Here is a 26,780-nt window from a genome sequence, read left to right as displayed (position 1 = left end):
TCGACCCCATGGAATGAGGATTAGTACCACATGGCGGGAGGATTACCCCACACTGTGCTTTTGTCTTTCACATAATACAAACCTCACTGGAGCAAATAACTACATGAAGGTTATAGCCTGCAAAAGCACTCATCGCACAGAGTACTGCGGAGGATTTACAGGGGCTACCTCATGTAAATGTGATGGTGGTTTATGTGCCACTTGTTGTATGTCAGCAGCTCTGCTAATTCTCCGAAGAACAATGGAGCAGAATAGACTTTATAGTGACTGTATTGATACAGATGTAGCAGAGCTGATTGGGATTCCATGTATCATGATATCATTAGGTGTCAATGCGCTGCATTATCACAACTCGTGTGTAGGGTTCGCAACAAAAACTCTCTTGCTTGACAAGTTTTATTTCCAATGTCTTGTGTTGGTATACAATGCTTTCACATTCTCATCAATATTACTAATATGCTTTATCATCCTTTAAATAATGCAATGAAAGGGAATCTGTCACCAGATCCCAGTATATCAACTGCAGATTGATAGGTTAGGTTTTGTCAATAGGCATATGAACTCTTTGGAGCAATGGGAATGCGGCCATTGCTCTAAAGAGGTAAGCAGCAATACCCCACTTTCTCTGATACTAGATTCACTCCTGCTCCTGGGTTTCCGTTCTGCAGGTCCACTTGGTGACCCCAAGAACAGAAACCTTACCTACTTAAAAAGCTGTTTGTCGGGTTTCCGTTAGTAGAGCGTGGAAAATCCATAGAGAAAAATCCTGCTTGCAGGACTTCACTATCTCTGCACCCGGGTGTGAACCTTGTCTGAAGAGCTAATTTGCATATTGACAAAAGCAGTAATATCTCAGTAACTAATGCACCGACTCACAAGGAGAAATCATAGTTTGATTCAGGGGACCATAACCTATCTATCTGAAAGGCTGGTTTGGGTAATTCAATTGGCTTGCTCTGTCTCTTAAGGATCGACCATTTCTGTGGTACCCCACAATTACCCTTTTCTCGAAATCGGACAACTCTGCACCTCATGGCATTTTGCATGTGACTAATGCCAATGCTGTTTCCTATTTAATGGTGGAAATCATGACGTAAATCACGACTAGAGATGAGCGAGTAGTACTCGATCGAGTAGGTATTCAATTGAATACTACATTATTCGAAATACTCGTACTCGATCGAGTACCACTCGCTATTCGAATGGAAAAGTCTGATGCAGAACCAGCGTTGATTGGCCGAATGCTATACAGTCAGCCAATCAACGCTGGTTCTTCTCCTACCTTTAGAAGTCTTCTCCGTGCAGCTTCCCCGTGGCATCTTCCGGCTCTGAATTCACTTTGCCATGCATCGGGCCTCGGCAGAGCCGACTGCGCATGCCCGTGCTACAAGAAAATGGCCACATTGACTGTAAGCGGCCATTTTCTTGTAGTGTGGGCATGCGCAGTCGGCTATGCCCAGGCCCAATGCCTGGCAGAGTGAATGAACAGCCAGAAGATGCCGCGGGGACGCTGCACAGAGAAGATTCTCGGAGGATCCAGCCCGACCCTCACTCGTGGAATTGGTAAGTGTAATTTAATCGAACGTTGCCTACTCCTGAAACGAGCATTTTTCCCCCCATAGACTATAATAGGATTCAATATTCGATTCGAGTAGTCAAATATTGAGCGGCTACTCGAAACGAATATCGAATATCGAACATTTTACTGTTCGCTCATCTCTAATCATGACCACAGATATCTTCATTTGCATGGGTGTCCAAATACTTATTGGTAGACAGTGTATAAAATATATATAATAGAGTTGATTTGCTTGTACTGTTAATTACAGTATATATATATATATATATATACACACATAGGTGAGCACTGAAATTGTTTATCCTGGATGCTTACAAATTTTGATTTCTTTACACTTTCCATATTATTTTTGCATTTTCCTCTGGGCATATACGAATAAATCATTCCTTAATTCAGCTACCACCTACAACTCTAGGAAAAGAGTGGCCTTCTCGGAGTGTACCGCTACACTAATCCCCTGTACTTTGCCTTCTTCACCTACTTTATAAATGGCTCCGTTCTTTATACCAGCACACAAGCTAAGTTTAATGGATCACTAATTGGTTTTGCTTCACGGAGTGTTTTAATGCATCTAACTATATATTGCCTACGTTCTACGTTCTCCTTACATTGTAAGCCTACTAAGGAAAGGGAAAAAACACACTTTGGGGATTTAGGGGAATGAAATTAAACATAATCAGTAATTGGTTGTCTGATCTTCAGGACTAGGTCCATTTTATACCTGTATTTACCTAATTGACCATGAAATCTTTTGTAAAATCCAAGCTTGACAAGGCTTTGCCACTTTAAGCAGACTATGATGAATGGCTTTATTATGTTGCCTGTTCTCCTTTTATAAGGCTGCAATGCTTAGTGTTCCTTTCATCTTTAATGGCTGCCAATTTGCAAAAGGAGGCTTGGGTATGGGGGGGTGGGGGGTATTCAGGAAATTTACAATTCAATGGACTGTATTGCAGCATGTATAAAACTACAGTCATATTTAAAATCCACTTTAAGCTTCCAATATTTCATTTAATGTGCAAAGAGGGGTTACCAAGGAATCTCCAGTATGGAAGTGACAGTATATATTGGTTTATAGTTTCTATCGTAAGTGTCAATTTACCCCTAATGGTAGACCTCTGGTGCACACCAAGGCAATTTAGAACAAAGCTGTCCCGCACCAAAGTGGTCAATTGTGCATTATTGATTAAACAATAATTCTCGATGTAAAGTGCCATGCTAAGCAGGGGTCAAGAGCTGAAAGCATAGCCAGGGCATTAAGCAGTAGTTTAGGCCACTTACAAAATGGATTACATATATTAAATCTAAGCCTCATTTGCCAGCCATTTCTCAGTTTGTATTGTGCTGACATAAGGGCACTCCGACTGTGAATAATGCAGTATGTCATTGCAGTCACCCCAGCTAAATCACACAGGATCATTTCAGTATTAATTGCAGAAGGGGCCATCTTATATAACATGAAATACTGCGCCGGGCATGCTAAATGGATTCTTGTACTGGTCAGGGATGTCACTGATGACATCACACAATGATACAAATGAGATTAATCCAAGGTAATTATTCTTAATGATAACTACACATTAAAAGAGTGTGATGCTGATGTGGTGGAGGATTCCAGTCCGATGATCATTTTCTGCTTTATTTTATCAATACGTGAATAAACTGATAGAAATGCAGTTGGTAGTTTGCAATTTTCTTCTTAATAATAGCAGCAATTACCTGATAATCTGAGCTAATGATGCAACAGGGGGCGTATCTGAGATTGCCTATAGGAACTTATAGATACACTATACCAATAAGTATTTGGACATCCATGTAAATGAAAATTTCTGCATTGTCACGCCTTCTGCTGTTACATATTGTGTAGGAAACAGCATTGGCGTTAGCGCATTGGCATTAGTCGCATGCAAAATGCCACGAAGTGCAGAGTTGTCCGATTTGAGAAAGGGGTAATTGTGGGGGACCACAGAAATGGTCGATCCTTAAGAGACATAGCAAGTGAACTGAATTACCCAAAATCAACAGTGACCTATGTGATTACAAAGTGGAAGGTGAACGGTGATTGTCGGAATGTGCCCCGAGTTGGCAGATCCCCGAAACTGGGAGATGGAGACCGACGGGTGCTAGCCAGAGAAACCGCACCCAACCAATAGCTCACATACACCAGGAGTCTCACCAGGCATCCGGGAGTATTGTGTCGATCAATACCATCCATAAGGAAGCACCCCAATGGCACCGATTTTTTAAGAGGCTCCGATCTCTTAATAACACCGGTACACTCCCATGCCCCCAAATGGAAATCTATGCCTGTCAGGAGCTAGTGTATATTTTATATATGGCGAGTCAGGGACAGTAAGTGGGGCATGTTTGTACAAAAAGGATTATGCATCAAAGATGCACCACAATTATTGCAATCTACCCCAGTTTTCTGGCATAGAGGGATACGTAAATTGTCCCTAATATATTTATCAGTGCTACACTTTAAGAACAATATTTGTAGAGAGTTTCAGTCCTGGGCTGTAAGTGCCTTCCAGTTAATAAAAGACCAATTAACAGGGGACTGTAGGGTTATAGGTTGGACTTGATGGATTGATGTCTTCATCCAACCTCATCTACAATGTAACTATGTAACAACCCTGCTTACAATATTAGTGCCCAAAAGGGTTCCAGCCTATCGTAACCACTGTCCCATAAAAGTTCCCTTCCCAAACAGCTATAGAATAAAAAATATCGGCCATTAGTCTCTGTAACTAGTAACCTACTACTGAATAAATACATAAATGTAGTATGCAGAAAGCTATTAGTTATCCAAAAGGAACCTTTGATGGAGAGTAACCTGCACCGACGTGCGCTGAAGACCTCCGCATCTTGGAAAAATTCTCAGACACAAAGACATGCTGAGTGTAGTCTGACCCTGCAGTAATATATCTCTCCATTCCCCATCATTTTACTAAACCTACATACAGTACATCAGAAAGACCGCAACATATGACTGCAGGGTCAGACTACAAACAGCATTTGTCTATAGTCTGTAGCCATGGAGATCTATGCATGTGTAGAAATGTGCATATTGACGGATTCCTTTCTTTTTCCAAGCCCTACAGTACAGATATTCTTCTCATAATGCCAAGAATATACATAGTATCTCCTTACTACAAACATGTAAAGATATGAAGGAGCGTCACAATAACAATACTATAGTAATGACATCTTGTAGCCTCCAGATTCCAAATAATTTGTAGAAAGATCTTTAGGGAATTCCAAATTCGCTGAGCACTTGATATAATATATCAGGATGAATTTATTTAGGAATGCCTTGACAGTGGTTGCAGAGATCTGAATTCTCCAAAAGTGTATAGTCACCGATCTCGTGGAGTTGGAATCGTGGGGTTGGAATTGTGATCAAGTCGAACAAAGTTATCGACTCCAACTCCAGCATCAAAATAATATTATTAACTACTAGAGATGAGCGAACAGTGTTCTATCGAACTCATGTTCGATCGGATATTAGGCTGTTCGGCATGTTCGAATCGAATCGAACACCGCGTGGTAAAGTGCGCCATTACTCGATTCCCCTCCCACCTTCCCTGGCGCCTTTTTTGCTCCAATAACAGCGCAGGGTAGGTGGGACAGGAACTACGACACCGGTGACGTTGAGAAAAGTAGGCAAAACCCATTGGCTGCCGAAAACATGTGACCTCTAATTTAAAAGAACAGCGCCGCCCAGGTTCGCGTCATTCTGAGCTTGCAATTCACCGAGGACGGAGGTTTCCGTCCAGCTAGCTAGGGCTTAGATTCTGGGTAGGCAGGGACAGGCTAGGATAGGAAGGAGAAGACAACCACAACAGCTCTTGTAAGAGCTAAATTCCAGGGAGAAGCTTGTCAGTGTAACGTGGCACTGACGGGCTCAATCGCCGCAACCCAGCTTTCCCAGGATCCTGAATGGAATACACTGTCAGTGTATTCCCGTATACCCGATATATACCCCCGATACCCGTTCCAACGGTGTGCCCCCCCACCTTCACCCCAGAAATACCCTGCAAGTCCCCTAGCAATAGAATTGGGGCTATATACACCCACTATTTTTGCTACTGCCATATAGTGCCATTGTCTCACTGGGAATTCAAAGAATATATTGGGGTTACGTGCACCCACAATTTTTACTACTGGTATACAGTGCCAGTTTCTGACTGGGAATTCAAAGAATATATTGGGGTTATAAATACCCTCATTTCTTGCTACTGCCATATAGTGCCAGTTTCTGACTGGTAATTCAAAGAATATATTGGGGTTATAAATACCCTCATTTCTTGCTACTGGTATATAGTGCCATTGTCTGACTGGGAATTCAAAGAATATATTGGGGTTACGTGCACCCACAATTTTTACTACTGGTATACAGTGCCATTGTCTGACTGGGAATTCAAAGAATATATTGGGGTTATAAATACCCTCATTTCTTGCTACTGCCATATAGTGCCAGTTTCTGACTGGGAATTCAAAGAATATATTGGGGTTACGTGCACCCACAATTTTTACTACTGGTATACAGTGCCAGTTTCTGACTGGGAATTCAAAGAATATATTGGGGTTACAAATACCCTCATTTCTTGCTACTGCCATATAGTGCCAGTGTCTGACTGGGAATTCAAAGAATATATTGGGGTTACGTGCACCCACATTTTTTACTACTGGTATACAGTGCCATTGTCTGACTGGGAATTCAAAGAATATATTGGGGTTATAAATACCCTCATTTCTTGCTACTGCCATATAGTGCCAGTTTCTGACTGGGAATTCAAAGAATATATTGGGGTTATAAATACCCTCATTTCTTGCTACTGCCATATAGTGCCAGTTTCTGACTGGGAATTCAAAGAATATATTGGGGTTACGTGCACCCACAATTTTTACTACTGGTATACAGTGCCATTGTCTGACTGGGAATTCAAAGAATATATTGGGGTTACAAATACCCTCATTTCTTGCTACTGCCATATAGTGCCAGTTTCTGACTGGTAATTCAAAGAATATATTGGGGTTATAAATACCCTCATTTCTTGCTACTGGTATATAGTGCCATTGTCTGACTGGGAATTCAAAGAATATATTGGGGTTACGTGCACCCACAATTTTTACTACTGGTATACAGTGCCAGTTTCTGACTGGGAATTCAAAGAATATATTGGGGTTACAAATACCCTCATTTCTTGCTACTGCCATATAGTGCCAGTTTCTGACTGGTAATTCAAAGAATATATTGGGGTTACGTGCACCCACAATTTTTACTACTGGTATACAGTGCCATTGTCTGACTGGGAATTCAAAGAATATATTGGGGTTATAAATACCCTCATTTCTTGCTACTGCCATATAGTGCCAGTTTCTGACTGGTAATTCAAAGAATATATTGGGGTTATAAATACCCTCATTTCTTGCTACTGGTATATAGTGCCATTGTCTGACTGGGAATTCAAAGAATATATTGGGGTTACGTGCACCCACAATTTTTACTACTGGTATACAGTGCCAGTTTCTGACTGGGAATTCAAAGAATATATTGGGGTTACAAATACCCTCATTTCTTGCTACTGCCATATAGTGCCAGTTTCTGACTGGTAATTCAAAGAATATATTGGGGTTATAAATACCCTCATTTCTTGCTACTGGTATATAGTGCCATTGTCTGACTGGGAATTCAAAGAATATATTGGGGTTACGTGCACCCACAATTTTTACTACTGGTATACAGTGCCAGTTTCTGACTGGGAATTCAAAGAATATATTGGGGTTACAAATACCCTCATTTCTTGCTACTGCCATATAGTGCCAGTTCCTCACTGGTAATTCAAAGAATATATTGGGGTTACGTGCACCCACAATTTTTACTACTGGTATACAGTGCCAGTTTCTGACTGGGAATTCAAAGAATGTATTGGGGTTACAAATACCCTCATTTCTTGCTACTGCCATATAGTGCCAGTTTCTGACTGGTAATTCAAAGAATATATTGGGGTTATAAATACCCTCATTTCTTGCTACTGGTATATAGTGCCATTGTCTGACTGGGAATTCAAAGAATATATTGGGGTTACGTGCACCCACAATTTTTGCTACTGGTATATAGTGCCAATTTCTAACTGGGAATTCAAAATGCGCAAGGCTCCCGGAAAGGGACGTGGACGAGGCCGTGGGCGAGGTCGGGGGAATGGTTCTGGGGAGCAAGGTAGCAGTGAAGCCACAGGGCGTCCCGTGCCTACTCCTGTGGGGCAGCAAGCATTGCGCCACTCCACAGTGCCAGGGTTGCTTGCCACATTAACTAAACTGCAGGGTACAAACCTTAGTAGGCCCGAGAACCAGGAACAGGTCTTGCAATGGCTGTCAGAGAACGCTTACAGCACATTGTCCAGCAGCCAGTCAGACTCTGCCTCCTCTCCTCCTATTACCCAACAGTCTTGTCCTCCTTCCTCCCAAAATTCCCAAGCTTCACAGAACAATAACCCCAACTGTCCCTGCTCCCCAGAGCTGTTCTCCGCTCCTTTCATTGTCCCTCAACCTGCCTCTCCACGTCACGATTCCACGAACCTAACAGAGGAGCATCTGTGTCCAGATGCTCAAACACTAGAGTCTCCTCCATCTCCGTTCGATTTGGTGGTGGATGACCAGCAACCCACCCTCATCGACGATGATGTGACGCAGTTGCCGTCAGGGCATCCAGTTGACCAGCGCATTGTGCGGGAGGAGGAGATGAGACAGGAGTTGGAAGAGGAAGTGGTGGATGATGAGGACACTGACCCGATCTGGACAGGGGGGATGTCAAGCGGGGAAAGTAGTGTGGATGTTGAGGCAAGTGCAGCACCAAAAAGGGTAGCTAGAGGCAGAGGCAGAGGTCAGCAGCTTAGGCGAAGCCAGGCCACACCCGGAATCTCCCAAGATGTTCCAGTTCGTACCCAGCCCCGAAAAACTCCCACCTCGAGGGCACGTTTCTCGAAGGTGTGGAGTTTTTTCAAGGAATGCGCCGAGGACAGATATAGTGTTGTCTGCACAATTTGCCTCTCGAAATTGATTAGGGGCTCTGAGAAGAGCAACCTGTCCACCACTTCAATGCGCCGTCATTTGGAATCCAAGCACTGGAATCAGTGGCAGGCAGCAACGGCAGGACAAAGGCCGCCTGCCGTTCACGCCACTGCCACTGCCTCTGCCACTGCCACTGCTGACTGTGCTGGCGATTCACTCCAGAGGACGAGCCAGGACACCACTTCATCTGCCTCCGCCACTTTGTTGACTTCTCCCTCATCCTCCCCTGTTCCTGTCTTATCTCCTTCTCCTGCACCATCAAAGGCACCATCAGGCGCTTCTTTACAACAACCCACCATCTCTCAGACATTGGAGCGGCGGCAGAAATACACTGCTAACCACCCACACGCGCAAGCCTTGAACGCCAACATCGCTAAACTGCTGGCCCAGGAGATGTTGGCGTTCCGGCTTGTTGAAACTCCCGTCTTCCTGGACCTGATGGCAACTGCGGCACCTCGCTATGCCGTCCCTAGCCGTCACTACTTCTCCCGGTGTGCCGTCCCCGCCTTGCACCAGCACGTGTCACTCAACATCAGGCGGGCCCTTAGTTCCGCGCTTTGCACAAAGGTCCACTTGACCACCGACGCGTGGACAAGTGCATGCGGACAGGGACGCTACATTTCACTGACGGCACACTGGGTGAATGTAGTTGAGGCTGGGACTGCTTCCCAAACTGGCCCGGTGTACCTCGTCTCCCCGCCTAACATTCCTGGCAGGGACACGAGAAGAACACCCCCCTCCTCCTCCTCCTCTACCGCCTCCTCCTCCGCCACCGCCTCCTCCTCCGCTGTTAGATTGACCCCAGCTACGAGTTGGAAACGTTGCAGCACTGGCGTTGGTAGACGTCAGCAGGCTGTGCTGAAGCTGATCAGCTTGGGGGACAGACAGCACACTGCCTCCGAGGTGAGGGATGCCCTCCTCGATGAGACGGCAATATGGTTTGAGCCGCTGCACCTGGGCCCAGGCATGGTCGTTTGTGATAACGGCCGGAACCTGGTAGCAGCTCTGGAGCTTGCCGGACTCCAACATGTTCCATGCCTGGCCCACGTCTTCAACCTAGTGGTGCAACGTTTCCTAAAGAGCTACCCCAATGTTCCAGAGCTACTGGTGAAAGTGCGGCGCATGTGCGCCCACTTTCGCAAGTCGACAGTAGCCGCTGCTAGCTTAAAATCTCTCCAGCAACGCCTGCATGTGCCACAACACCGGCTTTTGTGCGACGTCCCCACACGCTGGAACTCAACGTTTCAGATGTTGAATAGAGTGGTTGAGCAGCAGAGACCTTTGATGGAATACCAGCTACAAAACCCTAGGGTGCCACAAAGTCAGCTGCCTCAGTTTCTCATCCATGAGTGGCCATGGATGAGAGACCTTTGTGACATCCTACGGGTGTTTGAGGAGTCCACAAGGAGGGTGAGCTCTGAGGATGCGATGGTGAGCCTTACAATCCCGCTCTTGTGTGTTCTGAGAGAATCCCTGATTGACATCAGGGATAACTCAGATCACACAGAGGAGTCAGGGATAGCATCCGATCCGTCACAGCTGGAGAGTAGGTCCACACATCTGTCCGCTTCATCGCGTTTAATGGAGGAGGAGGAGGAGGAGGAGGAGGAGGAAGAAGAGTTGTCCGATGATGTGATGGTGATACAGGAGGCTTCCGGGCAACTTCGAATCGTCCCATTGTTGCAGCGCGGATGGGTAGACATGGAGGATGAGGAGGAAATGGAGATTGAACTTTCCGGTGGGGCCAGAGGAGTCATGCCAACTAACACTGTGGCAGACATGGCTGAGTTCATGTTGGGGTGCTTTACAACCGACAAGCGTATTGTCAAAATCATGGAGGACAACCAGTACTGGATCTTTGCTATCCTTGACCCCCGGTATAAAAACAACATCTCGTCTTTTATTCCGGTAGAGGGGAGGGCCAATCGCATCAATGCTTGCCACAGGCAATTGGTGCAGAATATGATGGAGATGTTTCCAGCATGTGACGTTGGCGGCAGGGAGGACAGTTCCTCCAGTAGGCGACCAAGTTCTCACCGGTCCACACAAACGAGGGGCACACTGTCTAAGGTCTGGGACACCTTGATGGCACCCCCTCGCCAAAGTGCTGCCACAGAGGGTCCTAGTGTCACCAGGCGTGAGAAGTATAGGCGCATGTTGCGGGAATACCTTTCCGACCACAGCCCTGTCCTCTCCGACCCCTCTGCGCCCTACACGTATTGGGTGTCGAAGTTGGACCTGTGGCTTGAACTTGCCCTATATGCCTTGGAGGTGCTGTCCTGTCCTGCCGCCAGCGTCCTATCTGAGAGGGTGTTCAGTGCAGCCGGTGGCATCATCACTGACAAGCTGAGAGTGCCGACCGGCTCACTTTGATAAAAATGAACCACCACTGGATAGAGCCTTCATTTTTGGGCCCACCTGTGTAAAGCACCCCAACATGAAACTCCATGTCTGTACTCAACCTCTCCAATTCCTCCGCATCCTCATACTCATCCACCATAAGCGTTGCACAATTCTGCTAATACTAGGCTCCCTCCAACATGATTTCCCCCAACTCTGCTGGTTAGAGGCTCCCTCCACCCTGATTTCCACCAACTCTGCTGGTTAGAGGCTCCCTCCACCCTGCTTTCCCACAACTCTGCTGGTTAGAGGCTCCCTCCACCATGAATTGGTCCAAACTGGGGTTTTTAGAGGCTCCCTCCACCATGAATTGGTCCAAACTGGGGTTTTTAGAGGCTCCCTCCACCATGATTTTGCCCAAACTGGGCTGTTTAGAGGCTCCCTCCACCATGAATTGGTCCAAATTGGGGTTTTTAGAGGCTCCCTCCACCATGAATTTGCCCAAACTGGGCTGGTTAGAGGCTCCCTCCACCATGAATTTGCCCAAACTGGGCTGGTTAGAGGCTCCCTCCACCATGAATTGGTCCAAACTGGGCTGGTTAGAGGCTCCCTCCACCATGAATTGGTCCAAACTGGGCTGGTTAGAGGCTCCCTCCACCATGAATTGGTCCAAATTGGGGTTTTTAGAGGCTCCCTCCACCATGAATTGGTCCAAACTGGGCTGTTTAGAGGCTCCCTCCACCATGAATTGGTCCAAATTGGGGTTTTTAGAGGCTCCCTCCACCATGAATTGGTCCAAACTGGGGTTTTTAGAGGCTCCCTCCACCATGAATTGGTGCAAACTGGGCTGGTTAGAGGCTCCCTCCACCATGAATTGGTCCAAACTGGGTTTTTTAGAGGCTCCCTCCACCATGAATTGGTCCAAACTGGGGTTTTTAGAGGCTCCCTCCACCATGAATTGGTCCAAACTGGGGTTTTTAGAGGCTCCCTCCACCATGAATTGGTCCAAACTGGGGTTTTTAGAGGCTCCCTCCACCATGAATTTGCCCAAACTGGGCTGTTTAGAGGCTCCCTCCACCATGAATTGGTCCAAACTGGGTTTTTTAGAGGCTCCCTCCACCATGAATTGGTCCAAACTGGGGTTTTTAGAGGCTCCCTCCACCATGAATTGGTCCAAACTGAGGTTTTTAGAGGCTCCCTCCACCATGAATTTGCCCAAACTGGGCTGTTTAGAGGCTCCCTCCACCATGAATTGGTCCAAATTGGGGTTTTTAGAGGCTCCCTCCACCATGAATTGGTCCAAACTGGGGTTTTTAGAGGCTCCCTCCACCATGAATTTGCCCAAACTGGGCTGTTTAGAGGCTCCCTCCACCATGAATTGGTCCAAACTGGGTTTTTTAGAGGCTCCCTCCACCATGAATTGGTCCAAACTGGGCTGGTTAGAGGCTCCCTCCACCATGAATTGGTCCAAACTGGGGTTTTTAGAGGCTCCCTCCACCATGAATTTGCCCAAACTGGGCTGTTTAGAGGCTCCCTCCACCATGAATTGGTCCAAATTGGGGTTTTTAGAGGTTCCCTCCACCATGAATTTGCCCAAACTGGGCTGGTTAGAGGCTCCCTCCACCATGAATTGGTCCAAACTGGGCTGGTTAGAGGCTCCCTCCACCATGAATTGGTCCAAATTGGGGTTTTTAGAGGCTCCCTCCACCATGAATTGGTCCAAACTGGGGTTTTTAGAGGCTCCCTCCACCATGAATTGGTCCAAACTGGGGTTTTTAGAGGCTCCCTCCACCATGAATTGGTCCAAACTGGGTTTTTTAGAGGCTCCCTCCACCATGAATTGGTCCAAACTGGGGTTTTTAGAGTCTCCCTCCACCATGAATTTGCCCAAACTGGGCTGTTTAGAGGCTCCCTCCACCATGAATTGGTCCAAATTGGGGTTTTTAGAGGCTCCCTCCACCATGAATTTGCCCAAACTGGGCTGGTTAGAGGCTCCCTCCACCATGAATTGGTCCAAACTGGGCTGGTTAGAGGCTCCCTCCACCATGAATTGGTCCAAATTGGGGTTTTTAGAGGCTCCCTCCACCATGAATTGGTCCAAATTGGGGTTTTTAGAGGCTCCCTCCACCATGAATTGGTCCAAACTGGGCTGTTTAGAGGCTCCCTCCACCATGAATTGGTCCAAACTGGGGTTTTTAGAGGCTCCCTCCACCATGAATTGGTCCAAACTGGGCTGGTTAGAGGCTCCCTCCACCATGAATTGGTCCAAACTGGGTTTTTTAGAGGCTCCCTCCACCATGAATTGGTCCAAACTGGGGTTTTTAGAGGCTCCCTCCACCATGAATTGGTCCAAACTGGGGTTTTTAGAGGCTCCCTCCACCATGAATTGGTCCAAACTGGGGTTTTTAGAGGCTCCCTCCACCATGAATTTGCCCAAACTGGGCTGTTTAGAGGCTCCCTCCACCATGAATTGGTCCAAACTGGGTTTTTTAGAGGCTCCCTCCACCATGAATTGGTCCAAACTGGGGTTTTTAGAGGCTCCCTCCACCATGAATTGGTCCAAACTGGGGTTTTTAGAGGCTCCCTCCACCATGAATTTGCCCAAACTGGGCTGTTTAGAGGCTCCCTCCACCATGAATTGGTCCAAATTGGGGTTTTTAGAGGCTCCCTCCAGCATGAATTGGTCCAAACTGGGGTTTTTAGAGGCTCCCTCCACCATGAATTGGTCCAAACTGGGGTTTTTAGAGGCTCCCTCCACCATGAATTGGTCCAAACTGGGGTTTTTAGAGGCTCCCTCCACCATGAATTGGTCAAAACTGGGCTGGTTAGAGGCTCCCTCCACCATGAATTTGCCCAAACTGGGCTGGTTAGAGGCTCCCTCCACCATGAATTTGCCCAAACTGGGCTGTTTAGAGGCTCCCTCCACCATGAATTGGTCCAAACTGGGCTGTTTAGAGGCTCCCTCCACCATGAATTGGTCCAAACTGGGTTTTTTAGAGGCTCCCTCCACCATGAATTGGTCCAAACTGGGGTTTTTAGAGGCTCCCTCCACCATGAATTGGTCCAAACTGGGGTTTTTAGAGGCTCCCTCCACCATGAATTTGCCCAAACTCTGCTGGTTAGAGGCTCAATCCACCCTGATTTTCAAAACAAATGTTGGTGCCAACCTCAACTTACTACAAGGGCCAAATTCACTGCTGGTGACAAGCTCTCCTCACTGCAAGTGCCAAATACACATGTTTCAAGGTGTTTTCCTACTGTCAGAGAGGTGGTATTGAGTGTGTAAAGTGTGTAGTTGTTAGGCTGTGATGTTGGGGTAATAGAGGGTCTTTGGTGTGTTAGATGCCCCCAGACATGCTTCCCCTGCTGTCCCAGTGTCATTCCAGAGGTGTTGGCATCATTTCCTGTGGTGTCATAGTGGACTTGGTGACCCTCCAGACACGGATTTGGGTTTCCCCCTTAACGAGTATATGTTCCCCATAGACTATAATGGGGTTCGAAACCCGTTCGAACACACGAACAGTGAGCGGCTGTTCGATTCGAATTTCGAACCTCGAACATTTTAGTGTTCGCTCATCTCTATTAACTACAGTAGATTATACAATTTTAATATTGTATAACTTAACGTGTCTTCTTGCACCAAGGATCATTCATATATACATATATACTATATTATACTGTATGGATTGAATGCAATACTCTTACCTCTGCCATTGCAGATAGTTCTGTCCAGTCTTCCTTATTGTAACTGCACATAATACTTGCAATGATGATCTGAAATGATATATTTGATAGGTTACATCTTTTTTCTTATACTTCCGGTATTAGATTTTATAGGACACATAGTAACCTAGATTTATTAATGATTTTTTGCAGAGATGTACCAAATATATGCAAAGTGTATTACAGGGTGTAAACGTAACTATGACAGTAAATATACCTCAATGTTTACAATAGTAAATAGTAAAAATATCTATCTATCTATCTATCTATCTATCTATCTATGTCTCATATCTATCTATCTATCTATCTATCTATCTATCTATGCATAAAGGGGTAAATTAGATGTTTCTGCCCCTATCAGTGCTAGACATCAGCCCTACTAAAGCTTGTTATGGGCTTCTATCCCCGTTGACAACAGAAGACCACAGCATTCCCACCATGCTTGTAAATATTTGCTTAGCAGTCTGCAGAACGTCTAGTACAATGAGGGATAAGTAGGGGATATTTTGCAAGTTGATGTCATATTTTCTACAAGCAAAGGAGTATCTTATGTGCTGTTTCCCAATAGGTGGATATTCTCCAAATTTTATTTATATTTCTTATAGCTTTGTACCCCATTTTTTGTCTATTTATGGCCATCCAGTAGGGGGTAAGGTGGGAATTTTAGTCTTCCAATGCGTAGCAGGTCATGATACTGAGTTCAGTTGGAATCAGGAGTAATTGTAGTAGTTAACCAAACTGGAGATCAGTTACATTTGGTCACATCTGTAATTCTAACAAACACTTTGTATTAGTTTGGTCACTTGCTGCCTATAGTAGATGATACTAGAAGATTTCCATGGGTATGTAGAGATCTAGAGTTGCCACTAGTATAGACCATAACGTTTGGAGACGGGTATTGATATACACCACTAGTAGTTCCACCAAGCAAGTAATCCACATTTTCAGACAGGGGAATTTATTAAGATTGACATAGATTTCCCCACATTGCATTGTCTTCGGAATTCTTCCGTATCTACATTTAGCTACATTTTCATGATGTTAACCCCCAAGACTTGACAAGAATGTGTGGCCAGTCTAGCTGGAATATTCTTTTAAATTATTAGTAATAAGGATTAACAATATTTCTCAGTGCGACTGTGCACATCAAACAAGCACACCAATATTCTTACTTCATATAGAGAATCACAGGCTTTTAAAACCTTTTAATGAGAAGGCCTTGAGCAAACCAATCTGTTTTTGATCTTTCCTTTGGAGTACAGTGTGTCAAACAATCAATAGACCATCAAAGCCAGACTTTCATATACACCAGCCAAAACAGATATAGTGAAGATAGTTTGTTCTTCATAAATAGAGCAAAAGCAAAATGTATTTAAGGAGATACAACCTTTACATACATTGTCTGCGACAGTATGGGGACTATATTGCTTTGACTTGCTGCGTTCTTAACTTCAATATTAACACATGGAGAGTAAATTGTAATCTTGCACTCGTCTTGCAAAAATACTAATCGGAGATATGGCTAAAGCCCGCAAAAAATGACATCGAACAACAAATATGACAATCCAACAATGAGTTTTATAAATACTGATGTCGCCATATTGCGCTTGAATCCGATAATACGTTGCACTGTAATAAATCGCAAAAAAAAGCCATTGAAAGCTATGGAAAAAGCTGAGTTAAAGTGATTAGCAATTGTTTACTTAACGTGCCAAAAGTCATGTTAAATTTGGCTACCTCTGTATCTGCACATAAGGCATGTATACCAGTATATGCACACTCTCTAGCTTCTCTGCCAAAGTAAAGGCATCTCTATATTCTATAAGGCCCCTGACATTTCCTCAAATGGGAACATGACCTCAATGGGAACATGACTTCAATCTTCAGGTTTCCACTGGTACAAAGCTATAAGACATAAATAAAATTTGGAGAATTTCCACCTATTGGGAAACAGCACATAAGATACTCTTTCGCTTGTACAAAACACTACATCAACTTGCAAAATTCCCCCTACTTATTCTTCATTATGCTGGAGGTCCTGCAGACTGCTAAGCAACTTTTTACATGCATGGTGGGAATGACCTGTGGTCCATACTTTCTGGAAAGACACTTCTATAATACCCCCTTAGAATTACTTAGTATGAATGTCAATCACTGAGTCCAGAGGAATAGTGGTTGTCCAAACAAATTCAGTCCATGGTCAACTTCAGTTGAGTACCTTGAAAACCGCTTGGATGGGCAAAGTCATGACACTAAAACCTCTGTTAGTTTTCTGAGACTGGGACCCAATTTTGGCCAGGAATTTAGTTTGGAACTTGACATACTTAGTCTGAAAAAGAAGTCCAGGCAAGACAATGTCTTCTCATTGGCCTAACGTTTGGCTTGTGTCTTACAAAAGGAAAGGCTTTGCAAACTCTGCATATAGACCTGATTGATGAAGGATCATGTGACCTGCCCTGTCCATCAGCCGCCATATTGTGACCGTATCTGTGAGTGGATCTCGACTCCCTTGATGTCCTTACATGACACCCAAGGTGGTCATGACCCACACTTTGGAAAACATCTGCTTAGTAGGACCACCTACTGGACTCCTTAGTTCAGAATGATCAAGATTATCCTTGCCCACAAAAATATACACAAATCTGCTCAGCGTTCCTTGCTCTACACCATGCTGACCACAATTTGGACTTCATTTTCATTGCGACAGGTCCCCTTTAAGCCATAGACAAGATAAACAAATTTCTGTCCATCACAATATCATTAACTTCTTGCAATCTCTCGCAGCTATTCATCACATATTAAACAGCTGGTAATGGAACCCATGAACTAATTAAAAAAAGAAGGAGAATTTAAATCACAATGTAAAACCTAGAACAAAGTGCAGGCTAAGATTCATGTCTTACTCAGGCGTAGCACGTTGATGCTAAGCAGTCTGTAAATAGACCTCAGTGACGTGACTGGAATATAATCCTATTGTCAGGCACATTTGAAATCAAGGCAACAATTTCTATTCCGGATATATACTAAATTTTTTATTAGGCAAAAGCACAAGCAAGTCAGAGGTGATCTGCTGTAAATTAGAAGTGGCTGAGTTAGGTTTTGTCAAATTATATTCATGAAGCATGAAGGTCCTCAGGGATCTCACCAAAAAGTGAAGAGTCTGGAGTGTCTGATGCCTTCAACAGCTGTTAATTTCATTAACAAGTTTATTAATTAGAGAAACATTGCCCTGTTTAAATCTTTATTACAGAACATTGCACGGTAATGTTATAAAAGACAAGGTGAAAATCCAACATTTGCAGTAACACCACATGCTGAATGGCTGGAACTAATATGTTGGACTAGAAGATACTTTTTCTACCTCCCATAGTCTTTTTACCCAAGAGGATACTAAGTGATTGTTGCTGTCTAGATGGTTATTGAAGGTTGCTATTTGTCGCAGTCATTCGTTCTAAAGATGATTTACTCCCTTTGGCTTTATCATTGCACTAGTGACAGATTATTGAAGGGCCATAGTGAACATGGATACATAGGACTGCCATCTCCTACATCATCCTCATCTACTTTTTTTCTTGGATCAAGCTATTCCAACATGAACAGTGTGAGATGACCAACTTTGGAAGAAAAACATAATTTCGAGATACTCTGTCATAGATTGTTTTTGCCCTTTGTGTCTATACATGGCCATATGTTTAAACGTGTTTCTGCTCTGACTCAAACCTATAGGGCACTACATGGCACTATTATTGGTTTGAGTATGAACCTGCCAGACACCCTTTAAGGAATACAATTTCTCATGAAACCAATACAATACAACATTGTACTTTTTGATTAAAAAAAATAAATAAACAAAACATGAAATAACACTATCTTGACACACAATGTATCTGGACATTGCAACGGTCTGCGCCTCTTTCCATGTTCTCTCTCCTAACACAGTCACCAGTATGCATCCAGCTTGCGCCATGTGGCTTCTGACACTCCATGCGGCTTCTGACACTCCATGCGGCTTCTGACACTCCATGCGGCTTCTGACACTCCATGCGGCTTCTGACACTCCATGCTGCTGTGTATTCCCTTCTGTACTATGCCATAAGGCATAGCTTCTGATTCTGCAAGAGTTCTATACTATACTCTGTTTCGATAACTCTTGATTGACCGCAACCTTCTTTGGCCATACTTCTGATCCTGATACCACTGTCTACCACTGTATGACCTCGACCTGTCCTGGACTTCTGAACCTAAGCTTCTCGCACTGACCCATTGGCTTGACTATGATCTTGTTTGTCTGTCACCTGTCCCTGACCTTCAGTCTGTTCCTGACTATCTCTCCATCTTTACGCTCTGATGCCATTAGGGTACAACAAAGTGTTAGCTGAAAGTGTGGTTGTGACAAGCTACATGAGACCGACGGAAATACTTGTAACATTTACTTGACTGGTTAGTGAAATTAAAGATAGTTCAAAACCACATTATCCTAGAATCGATGTTGTCCTGTACAATGATAGACCGTCACTCTATTGTCTTCTTCTGCAACCATGCTGTGGGTTCCTGAATTAGTGAGATTCCAGATCAGTTCCTAGGGAGTAACTGTACAATGGGCTCAAACAAATCCTGATCATTTCTGCTGTTTTGTGACCTCAGACCGTTATACTAGATGCTCTGAGACAAGACAGAGACTGTGGCCAACAAGTTGTAAACCCTCTATGAAGAATGTAACCATGATACTGGGCACCCTCAAAGAGACTGTTCAGTTATCCATAGAAATTGCCATGTTTTATGCCCTTAAATGTAACTACCAAACCCTGTACCCTGTTACTGTGCCCATAACTTCCCAACTTTCCGCTTGTACTTTAACAATAATACCTTGCGCTATCTATTGGAGTAAATTTAATGGGGTTGTCCACAGTCATTTTATTTATGGCCTATCATTAATATATCTGATTGATGGCCGTCCAACATCCAACCCCTGCACAGATCACTGTTTGGTGGTGTCTCCAATTTATTTACTATGCAATGCAAGAAACTAGAAGCATTTAGCCCCATGACCTGTATAGCAGTCGGGCGCAGATACTTCAGATCTTCTCCCATGTTTCAAATAGGAGCTGAGTTGTAGTATTGTTGCCCAGCTTCTGCAGTTTTGTCGGCCCTGCACTGTTCCTAAAGATAGGCCACAAAAAAGAAAAACTTGTGGACAACTCCTTTAAAATGCAAAAATTACTATTGTATGTTGAGACATCACAGAAGTCAATATGGATGAACCTCACACAATTCATTTAGCGAATATTTATGATGTTCACTAGGAAGATTTGTGAACTAGAAGTGGCATTATCACATTCTGTAGTTTCTTAAGGATGGAGGCCAGGAAAGGGTGTAAAAATAATAAGGAAAAAAAATAGTCACCTTCCCCGGGCTTGACTGTAGCATCCGGCTACTTCTTCTAGGTATTCTCGTGTGTTCTGCCTGTGTTCTCTCTCTGAAGTTATTTACAAGGACATTGCTCAATGCCTGTGATCAATTTTATGAGTGTCATGATGTCAAATCAACCCACATGACCGCTAAGTCTCAATCACAAACCTCTGCGATGAACAAGAGATGATGACATCATAGAGATAGGCAGAACACCTCCATTTTTTGTATGTATTCTATTATTATATTCCGGTGCCTGAAGAGCCCCGGAGTATGACAACCAATTCATAGGTGAGGGACAACATGGTGGCTTAGTGGTTAGCACTGTAGCCTTGCTGCGCTGGAGTCCTGGGTTTGAATCCTGCAAGAACAACCTTTGCAAAGAGTTTGTATGTTCTCCCTGTGTTGGTGTGGATTTCCTCCCATACTCCAAAGACATACTGATAGGGAAAAATGTAGATTGCGAGCCCTACAATGATACTTATTCATAGGTGGTCCATCCAAACTGAATCGATAACCGTAATACAACGCTCATCCCAAATAATTTTGATTCCTATATTGTAAAACTCTCAGCATTTTGCAACCCTCGAAAATCCAATAATTTAAACAACAAATAGATACTTTTTCATATTCTATACTTAGGAAATGACTCTCAGCGATGGAAATTTTCAGCTCTGCATGCGTTGACCCTTTTTTCTACAATCTCGAGTAGTATCAGATTTCTAATAGTAATTAAATAAAAGATGGCCCTTATTAAACACGAAAAAAAATATAGGACATCAAAGCCTCTGCAATAAGAGAGCTAACAATTGCAAATCCTGTCATGTCTGCGAGAACCGCAGGAATTATCTTGTTATCAATTTAATAATAGAACACAGAAGTAAATAATGCCAGCCGCTGACATCAGTAACACTGTTGCCTCTTGGGAAATCCAAGTCTGTAGAATCTGTCAATCCAGATGGATATGGACATATTAAGGTAGCACTGAAAGAATGGATTTATAGACTGAAGGTGCAATGTTTAATAAGAAGATTCTGCATAGTGATAAAGACTAGTAATTCAGAATGGCTTGACATACCTGACCTGTATTCTTTCTCATTTTATCCGTCCCCCCCACCCTTTCTCTTGTATGAATAATTTAATCAAACATTAACCTTTTGGCCTATGTGTTATTTTTTCAACTGAGAATCTGTGCATGGAATATTCAATCTGAAAATTAACTACAATATATTTTAGGAGCATTTCGGAATCTTCTCCATTAAAATCGAGGCTCTTGTTAGCGTGCGGGATTTCATGGTTAGATATCTTAAAGAGATATACAATCTATGACTGTATCTATACTGGTATGGCACGTGGTTAGAGATGAGTGAATAGTATTCGATCAAGTAGGTGTTCGATCGAATACTACGGTATTCAAAATACTCGTACTCGATCGAACACTACTAGCTGTTCGAAGTTTAAGGTTCAATGCAGAACCAGCATTGATTGGCAGAATGCTATACAGTCTGCCAATCAACGCTGGTTCTTCTCTTACCTTTAGAAGTCTTCTCCGTGCAGCGTCCCTGCGGCGTCTTCCGGCTGGAATTCACTCTGACTAGGCATCCGGCCTAGGCAGAGCTGACTGCGCATGCGCCGGCATGCCCTCACATACGCAGTCGGCTCTGCTCAGGAGTGAATTCCAGCTGGAAAATGCCGCGGGGACGCTGCGCCGGGAGAAGACTTCAAGGAGAATCCAGCCCGACCGTCACTCGTGGACTTGGTAAGTATAATTTTATCGAATTTTGTGTACCCCTGAAACGAGCATTTCCCCCCATAGGCTATAATGGGGTTTGAAATCCGTACGAACAGTCGAACAGTGTGTGGCTGTTCGAATCGGATTTCGAACCAAGGACATTTTAGTGTTCGCTCATCTCTACACGTGGTACTACTCGTGTATTATGATGGTTCCTAGGCAATAAATCAGAAAATCATGTGGTTCAGTTTGGAAAAAAGTGGGTCGCTCCTTTGGCTCCCATATAGGCTTCCATTAATATTCCACAATATTTTGTAGTCCAACTCCAAATATCAGACAAGGCAACTTAGACCATTACATTCAATCTATGCCATACAGAAGACAGTAGGGAGTACTGCTGCTATCTTATTACGATAGGGGCGGGATGGTACCTGACAAGGGATCGGATATATTAGGCAGTCTGTGAACACTCAATCCTTGAAGATGGCGTATAATAGATGGTTAAGTTTTCTGCTCTAAACCTTGACTCTTAGCATTCAAGTGGGTGAACACCTTGACATATAGCACCCACCCAAACAATATGGCAAACAGTAATGGTATTACCTAATGCCAGTGGCTTCCTTCAGCAGGATAATGTGGCCTACCACAATGGAAAATTGTTCAAGAGTTGTAGAATATGGCAGGTGGCTCAGTGGTTACTAGGGTTCTAGGCACAAATCTGACCAAGGACATCTTCTGCATGGAGTTTATATGTTATGTTTGTGTGGGTTTCCTCCTGCACTCCAAAACAATATATGATTCTAAGGTTTTGTGAAATCCATTCCTTGACAGGTCAGAGATGATTTTGCAGAAGGTACAGAAAGACATTAGGTAGGTCATTTTAATATTACTATCCATCTATCTATCTATCTATCTATCTATCTATCTATCTATCTATCTATCTAATCCATCCAATCCATCCATCCAATCCATCCATCTAATCCATCCATCCATCCATCTAATCTATCCATTGTTGAGTTTCATTTTCTGAACAGCAGTGAATAGTCAGAAATACCGTGTATAATGATTGTAAACCAGTCCGAGCTATTTCAGTGCTCTGCACAGGATACAAATCATTATTGTTAATGCACAGTGCATTACAAATGGTGTATAACCTCCTCCTATTATGCTTTAATTGTGGAACTGATGCTACTTTTGCAGTCATATGCATCCTACACACCGTTTCAGCCGTGCTATTTATAATGCTGCTGTAGCTTGAACATTTTAAATAATTCAGAAAACACTAATTTTCTCTTTCATTTTCCAGGAAATCACAGTTGGCTGTAATTTTGTTGAAGTTCCTCAATGCCCTCGTACAGAACCCAGAATTATAACATGGCAATTACAAACCACATAGGACAGTGATGTGTTTACTAGAGATGAGCCAATATTTAAAAATTCTAAACCTCATTTAATCTTCAGAATTGGGAATTTTCGGAAAATGTGAGCCCGGTGAGCTGATATTACCATCTTTAGTATTTATTGTGGCAGTCAATTAGGTGTCGGTTTAGGGGAACTTTTACTGCTAGGAAACAAGCTGAAACAACCCAAAGAAAGCAAAAATCAGTCTGATTTTTATCCAAAATCAGAAAATGCCCTCAATACTGTAATTTTCCTGGCTTACTCATAGTCTTAGCACCTGTTCATGCAACATCGGGTGCCAAAGTGGAAAATAATGTGGGTGGAATATGAACCGGAGACTGTGGTGACTTCCCTAGGGAAGTTTATTTTCTCTTGTACTTCCTTTTAGAATTTATTCAATTGCTTAGCCTTATTGTATGATTTACAAAATTGCTTTTAATTATTAATATTAATAATATGTATTATGTAGGCTTTGGTGGACTGACCATCTACACTACTTTCAATGGTAGAGTCCAACAATGTGATGAAATGTCAACTTTTGATATGCGATAGCCTTCTTTCTGGTTCTTGGGTTGTCAGATATTTGAGAGTGGTTGTTGTAGGCTTGGCAGGTAGATTTTTGGCTAAATGTGAGTCTTAATGGAGTTTTGCCATTGTATTCGATGGCTCATTTTTATCAGGTCATCCTTATCTTCTCATGGTTACTGCTGGGACTAACTTTGTTCCATGGACAATTTTTTGTTTTGTTTTGAGGATGTTCTTTTGTTAGCGTGATGAACAAAATGGTTAAAAAAAAGACCTTATATTGACGTGTGAATGTGTTGTATGATCCTCCGTACAATTTCTCCTAATGCACTTGTATTGACTATATTGAGGTTTATTGAGCCACTTTTTTATAATGGAAACTGGAATAGTCAGGAAAGCTGTTAACGTCTAAGCTTTTGCAATAGGTTTCAGTGTGAAGTCTAGTACAGTCAGAATTGATGTGGAATTAAGAAGTCAGTCTTGTAGAATTACATGTTACAGTGAAGGTAAGGCACCAGTCTATTTGATAGTCTACAAACTGTGTGGTGAATCTCCTAAACTGAGTAACAATGCCGGGTATGTAAATACAAGCTCCCCATACACATGCATGCTTAGTTCAGCCTTCATATGGCAAAAACATTGCATATTGGAGTTGCTTCATCACTGTTGGTTGGCATTGTGCTTCTTGTCCTCTAACTTAACCAGGTTAGAGCACTCCATGCCTACACATTCACTATATGCTCCTCATTACTACATCTATAGTACTGTGCAAATGTTTAGGCAGGTGTGGAGAAAGAAGGTTTCCAAAAGGTGAAGTGTTAATGGTTTATTTTTGTCAATCAATAAAATTAAAGGTCTATCATCAGGATTTTTTAAGTTTAACTAAACCTATCTTCATGTAGCCTTTAGATAGGCTATTGCAGGCTTACCTTTTGTATCAAATCTTGATGGGGTTTTCATGAAAAAGCTGGTTTCTTCTTATAAAATTAGTGTTCACGGAGCACAGGGGTGTTCCGACTGTGCTCTGAGCATCCCCGCGTCATCGGTCTGGATCTGCATCCCTGCCTCCTTCTTTATTGTAATTGAAATCTCCTCCTCTTTACTTTCTTCCTACATGCGCAGGCAGACCATGCCTGCTTGTATAAGAAGAAGTCCAAGATAGTGCATGGCGCATGTGGATGCAGGTCCGGGACGATGGTGCGGTGGTGCTCAGAGCACAGGGAGAACCCCCTGTGCTCCATGAACACTAATTTGTATACAAAGAAACCAGCTTTTTCATGAAAACCCTAGCAATATAATTGAAACAAAAGGTAAGCCTGCAATAGCCTTTCCGAAGGCTACATGAACATAGGTTTAGTTAAAATTAAAACGTCCCAATGATAGAATCCATTTAAGAACAAAAGAAAAATCTAAATCCCATTAATATTTGGTGTGACTGACTTCAGCATCAATTCTACTTGTAGACAGTTCTTGAAGGAACTAGGTGGGACATTGTTCCCACCATCTTGGAAAACTAAGCACAGATCTTCTGTGGCTTTAGGCTTTCTCCAGTCCTTCTGTCTCTTCATTTAGTCCCAGACAGACTGGATGATGTTGAGATCAGAGCTCTTGCCCTCCCATCCTTCAGAAATTGTTTTAAGATATAACTGAAGAAGAAGCCGAGAGCTTCAAAACTTTGTAATCTACCATCGTTATTAGATAGAAATTAAAAAAGGTATCAACTACTGAAGACTCTCAAGTTTTTTTTTTTTTTTATAGTTTCTACACACTGGCTAGCACGGTGCAAAAACAAACATTTTCCTTGCCCTTCCAGGACTCCTCCTCTAAAGGGCAAAGATCACACCAAATATTGATGAGATTTAGATTTCACTTTTGTTCACTCAATTCATTCTATTTTTTAAAGAATACTTCTGCACAGTGACATAGACCACGCCCCACTCTTTATCTCCAATCTTGATTGTTTGGGTCGAGTGATTGACCAAACTATGCAAACAAGTAGTTATACTAATAAAAACTTACATGTCGAGGAAAGTCAGCCTTCAGTTCGGTAATAGATTTGCACCAGTAAGCAGAAGTCTTCTCACTGATAAGTTCAATATTTAAAAAGGCGCCTTGTCCGGGACCGTAAAGGTGACCAGAGGTTGTCCCACGTATAATCCTTGGTGAAACATTTGTCACTATATCCTGTTAAAAATAAAAAGAAGAAGATTAAGTGAATGCTAAGCATGTTGGTTGATACATTTACATAGGGAGGAATATAAATGCAGATAAATACTGGAGTACAGGAGAACGTATCTACTGTTTGCTGTCCCCTTTGCTAGTTGACATATGACCTCTATGAGGATACATAATGAGTGTAACTCCTAGTCCACAGAAGCATATGTGCCAGCTTGAAAGATCAGTTATATGATATTGCTATCATTCATGTTCCATGACCAGATGATAGTAGCCTCTAGGGAATGCTAGGCAAAGGTGATTTGACTACTAACAAAGCTCAGTATTGTTAGGCTAAGATTTACCAGCATTGAAGATAATTGGAGACCACTACCCATAATTACAGGATAGTCCTCGTATGCAGTTGGAACCCGGAAGCAATCTAGCAGATACAGTTCCTGTGCCCGCTATATTGATGCGCTGTAGTAGTACTGCTCTGAATGTTAGCTGTATACTGATCAGGTTGCATAATATGATGGGAACGTAAATGCATCCCAGTAAATACATTATGTGATTGATTATAATATTATATTATATTAAATCAAGTATATGACCACTTTTTCAATACCTTTTTTTTTAATTATATAGAAGTTTAATATACAGAACATGTTCAACATCCACAAATTTTTTTATTTTAATTTAATTTAATTATAATATCAACATTCACCAAAACATCAAATGCAAACAGCTCCAGCCTGGGGGAATTTTCTGCCTATTACTTAGTAAATAGCCTTTATAGGTTGTACATACAAGCACTCATTGGGTTGTTACTTTTACAAA

General features: G+C 43.0%; 1 protein-coding gene across 1 annotated transcript in view; it reads right to left on the bottom strand.

Moving 5' to 3' along the window:
- The window catches only part of DPYD (dihydropyrimidine dehydrogenase), a 655,808-nt gene that overhangs the window by 194,883 nt on the left and 434,145 nt on the right, over positions 1-26,780 (bottom strand). Inside the window, exons 14-15 of the mRNA XM_075286742.1 lie at positions 25,806-25,970; positions 14,702-14,770 (exon numbers count right to left, since the gene is read on the bottom strand). Coding sequence (XP_075142843.1) covers positions 14,702-14,770; positions 25,806-25,970 — 234 coding nt within the window. The remainder of the gene's footprint in view (positions 1-14,701; positions 14,771-25,805; positions 25,971-26,780) is intronic.

The sequence above is a fragment of the Leptodactylus fuscus genome, chromosome 9 (assembly GCF_031893055.1).
Source record: "Leptodactylus fuscus isolate aLepFus1 chromosome 9, aLepFus1.hap2, whole genome shotgun sequence".
In the NCBI taxonomy this organism is placed as follows: domain Eukaryota; kingdom Metazoa; phylum Chordata; class Amphibia; order Anura; family Leptodactylidae; genus Leptodactylus; species Leptodactylus fuscus.
The sequence above is the reverse complement of the archived record's forward strand: the minus strand, read 5'-3'. Positions and strand labels throughout refer to the sequence as shown.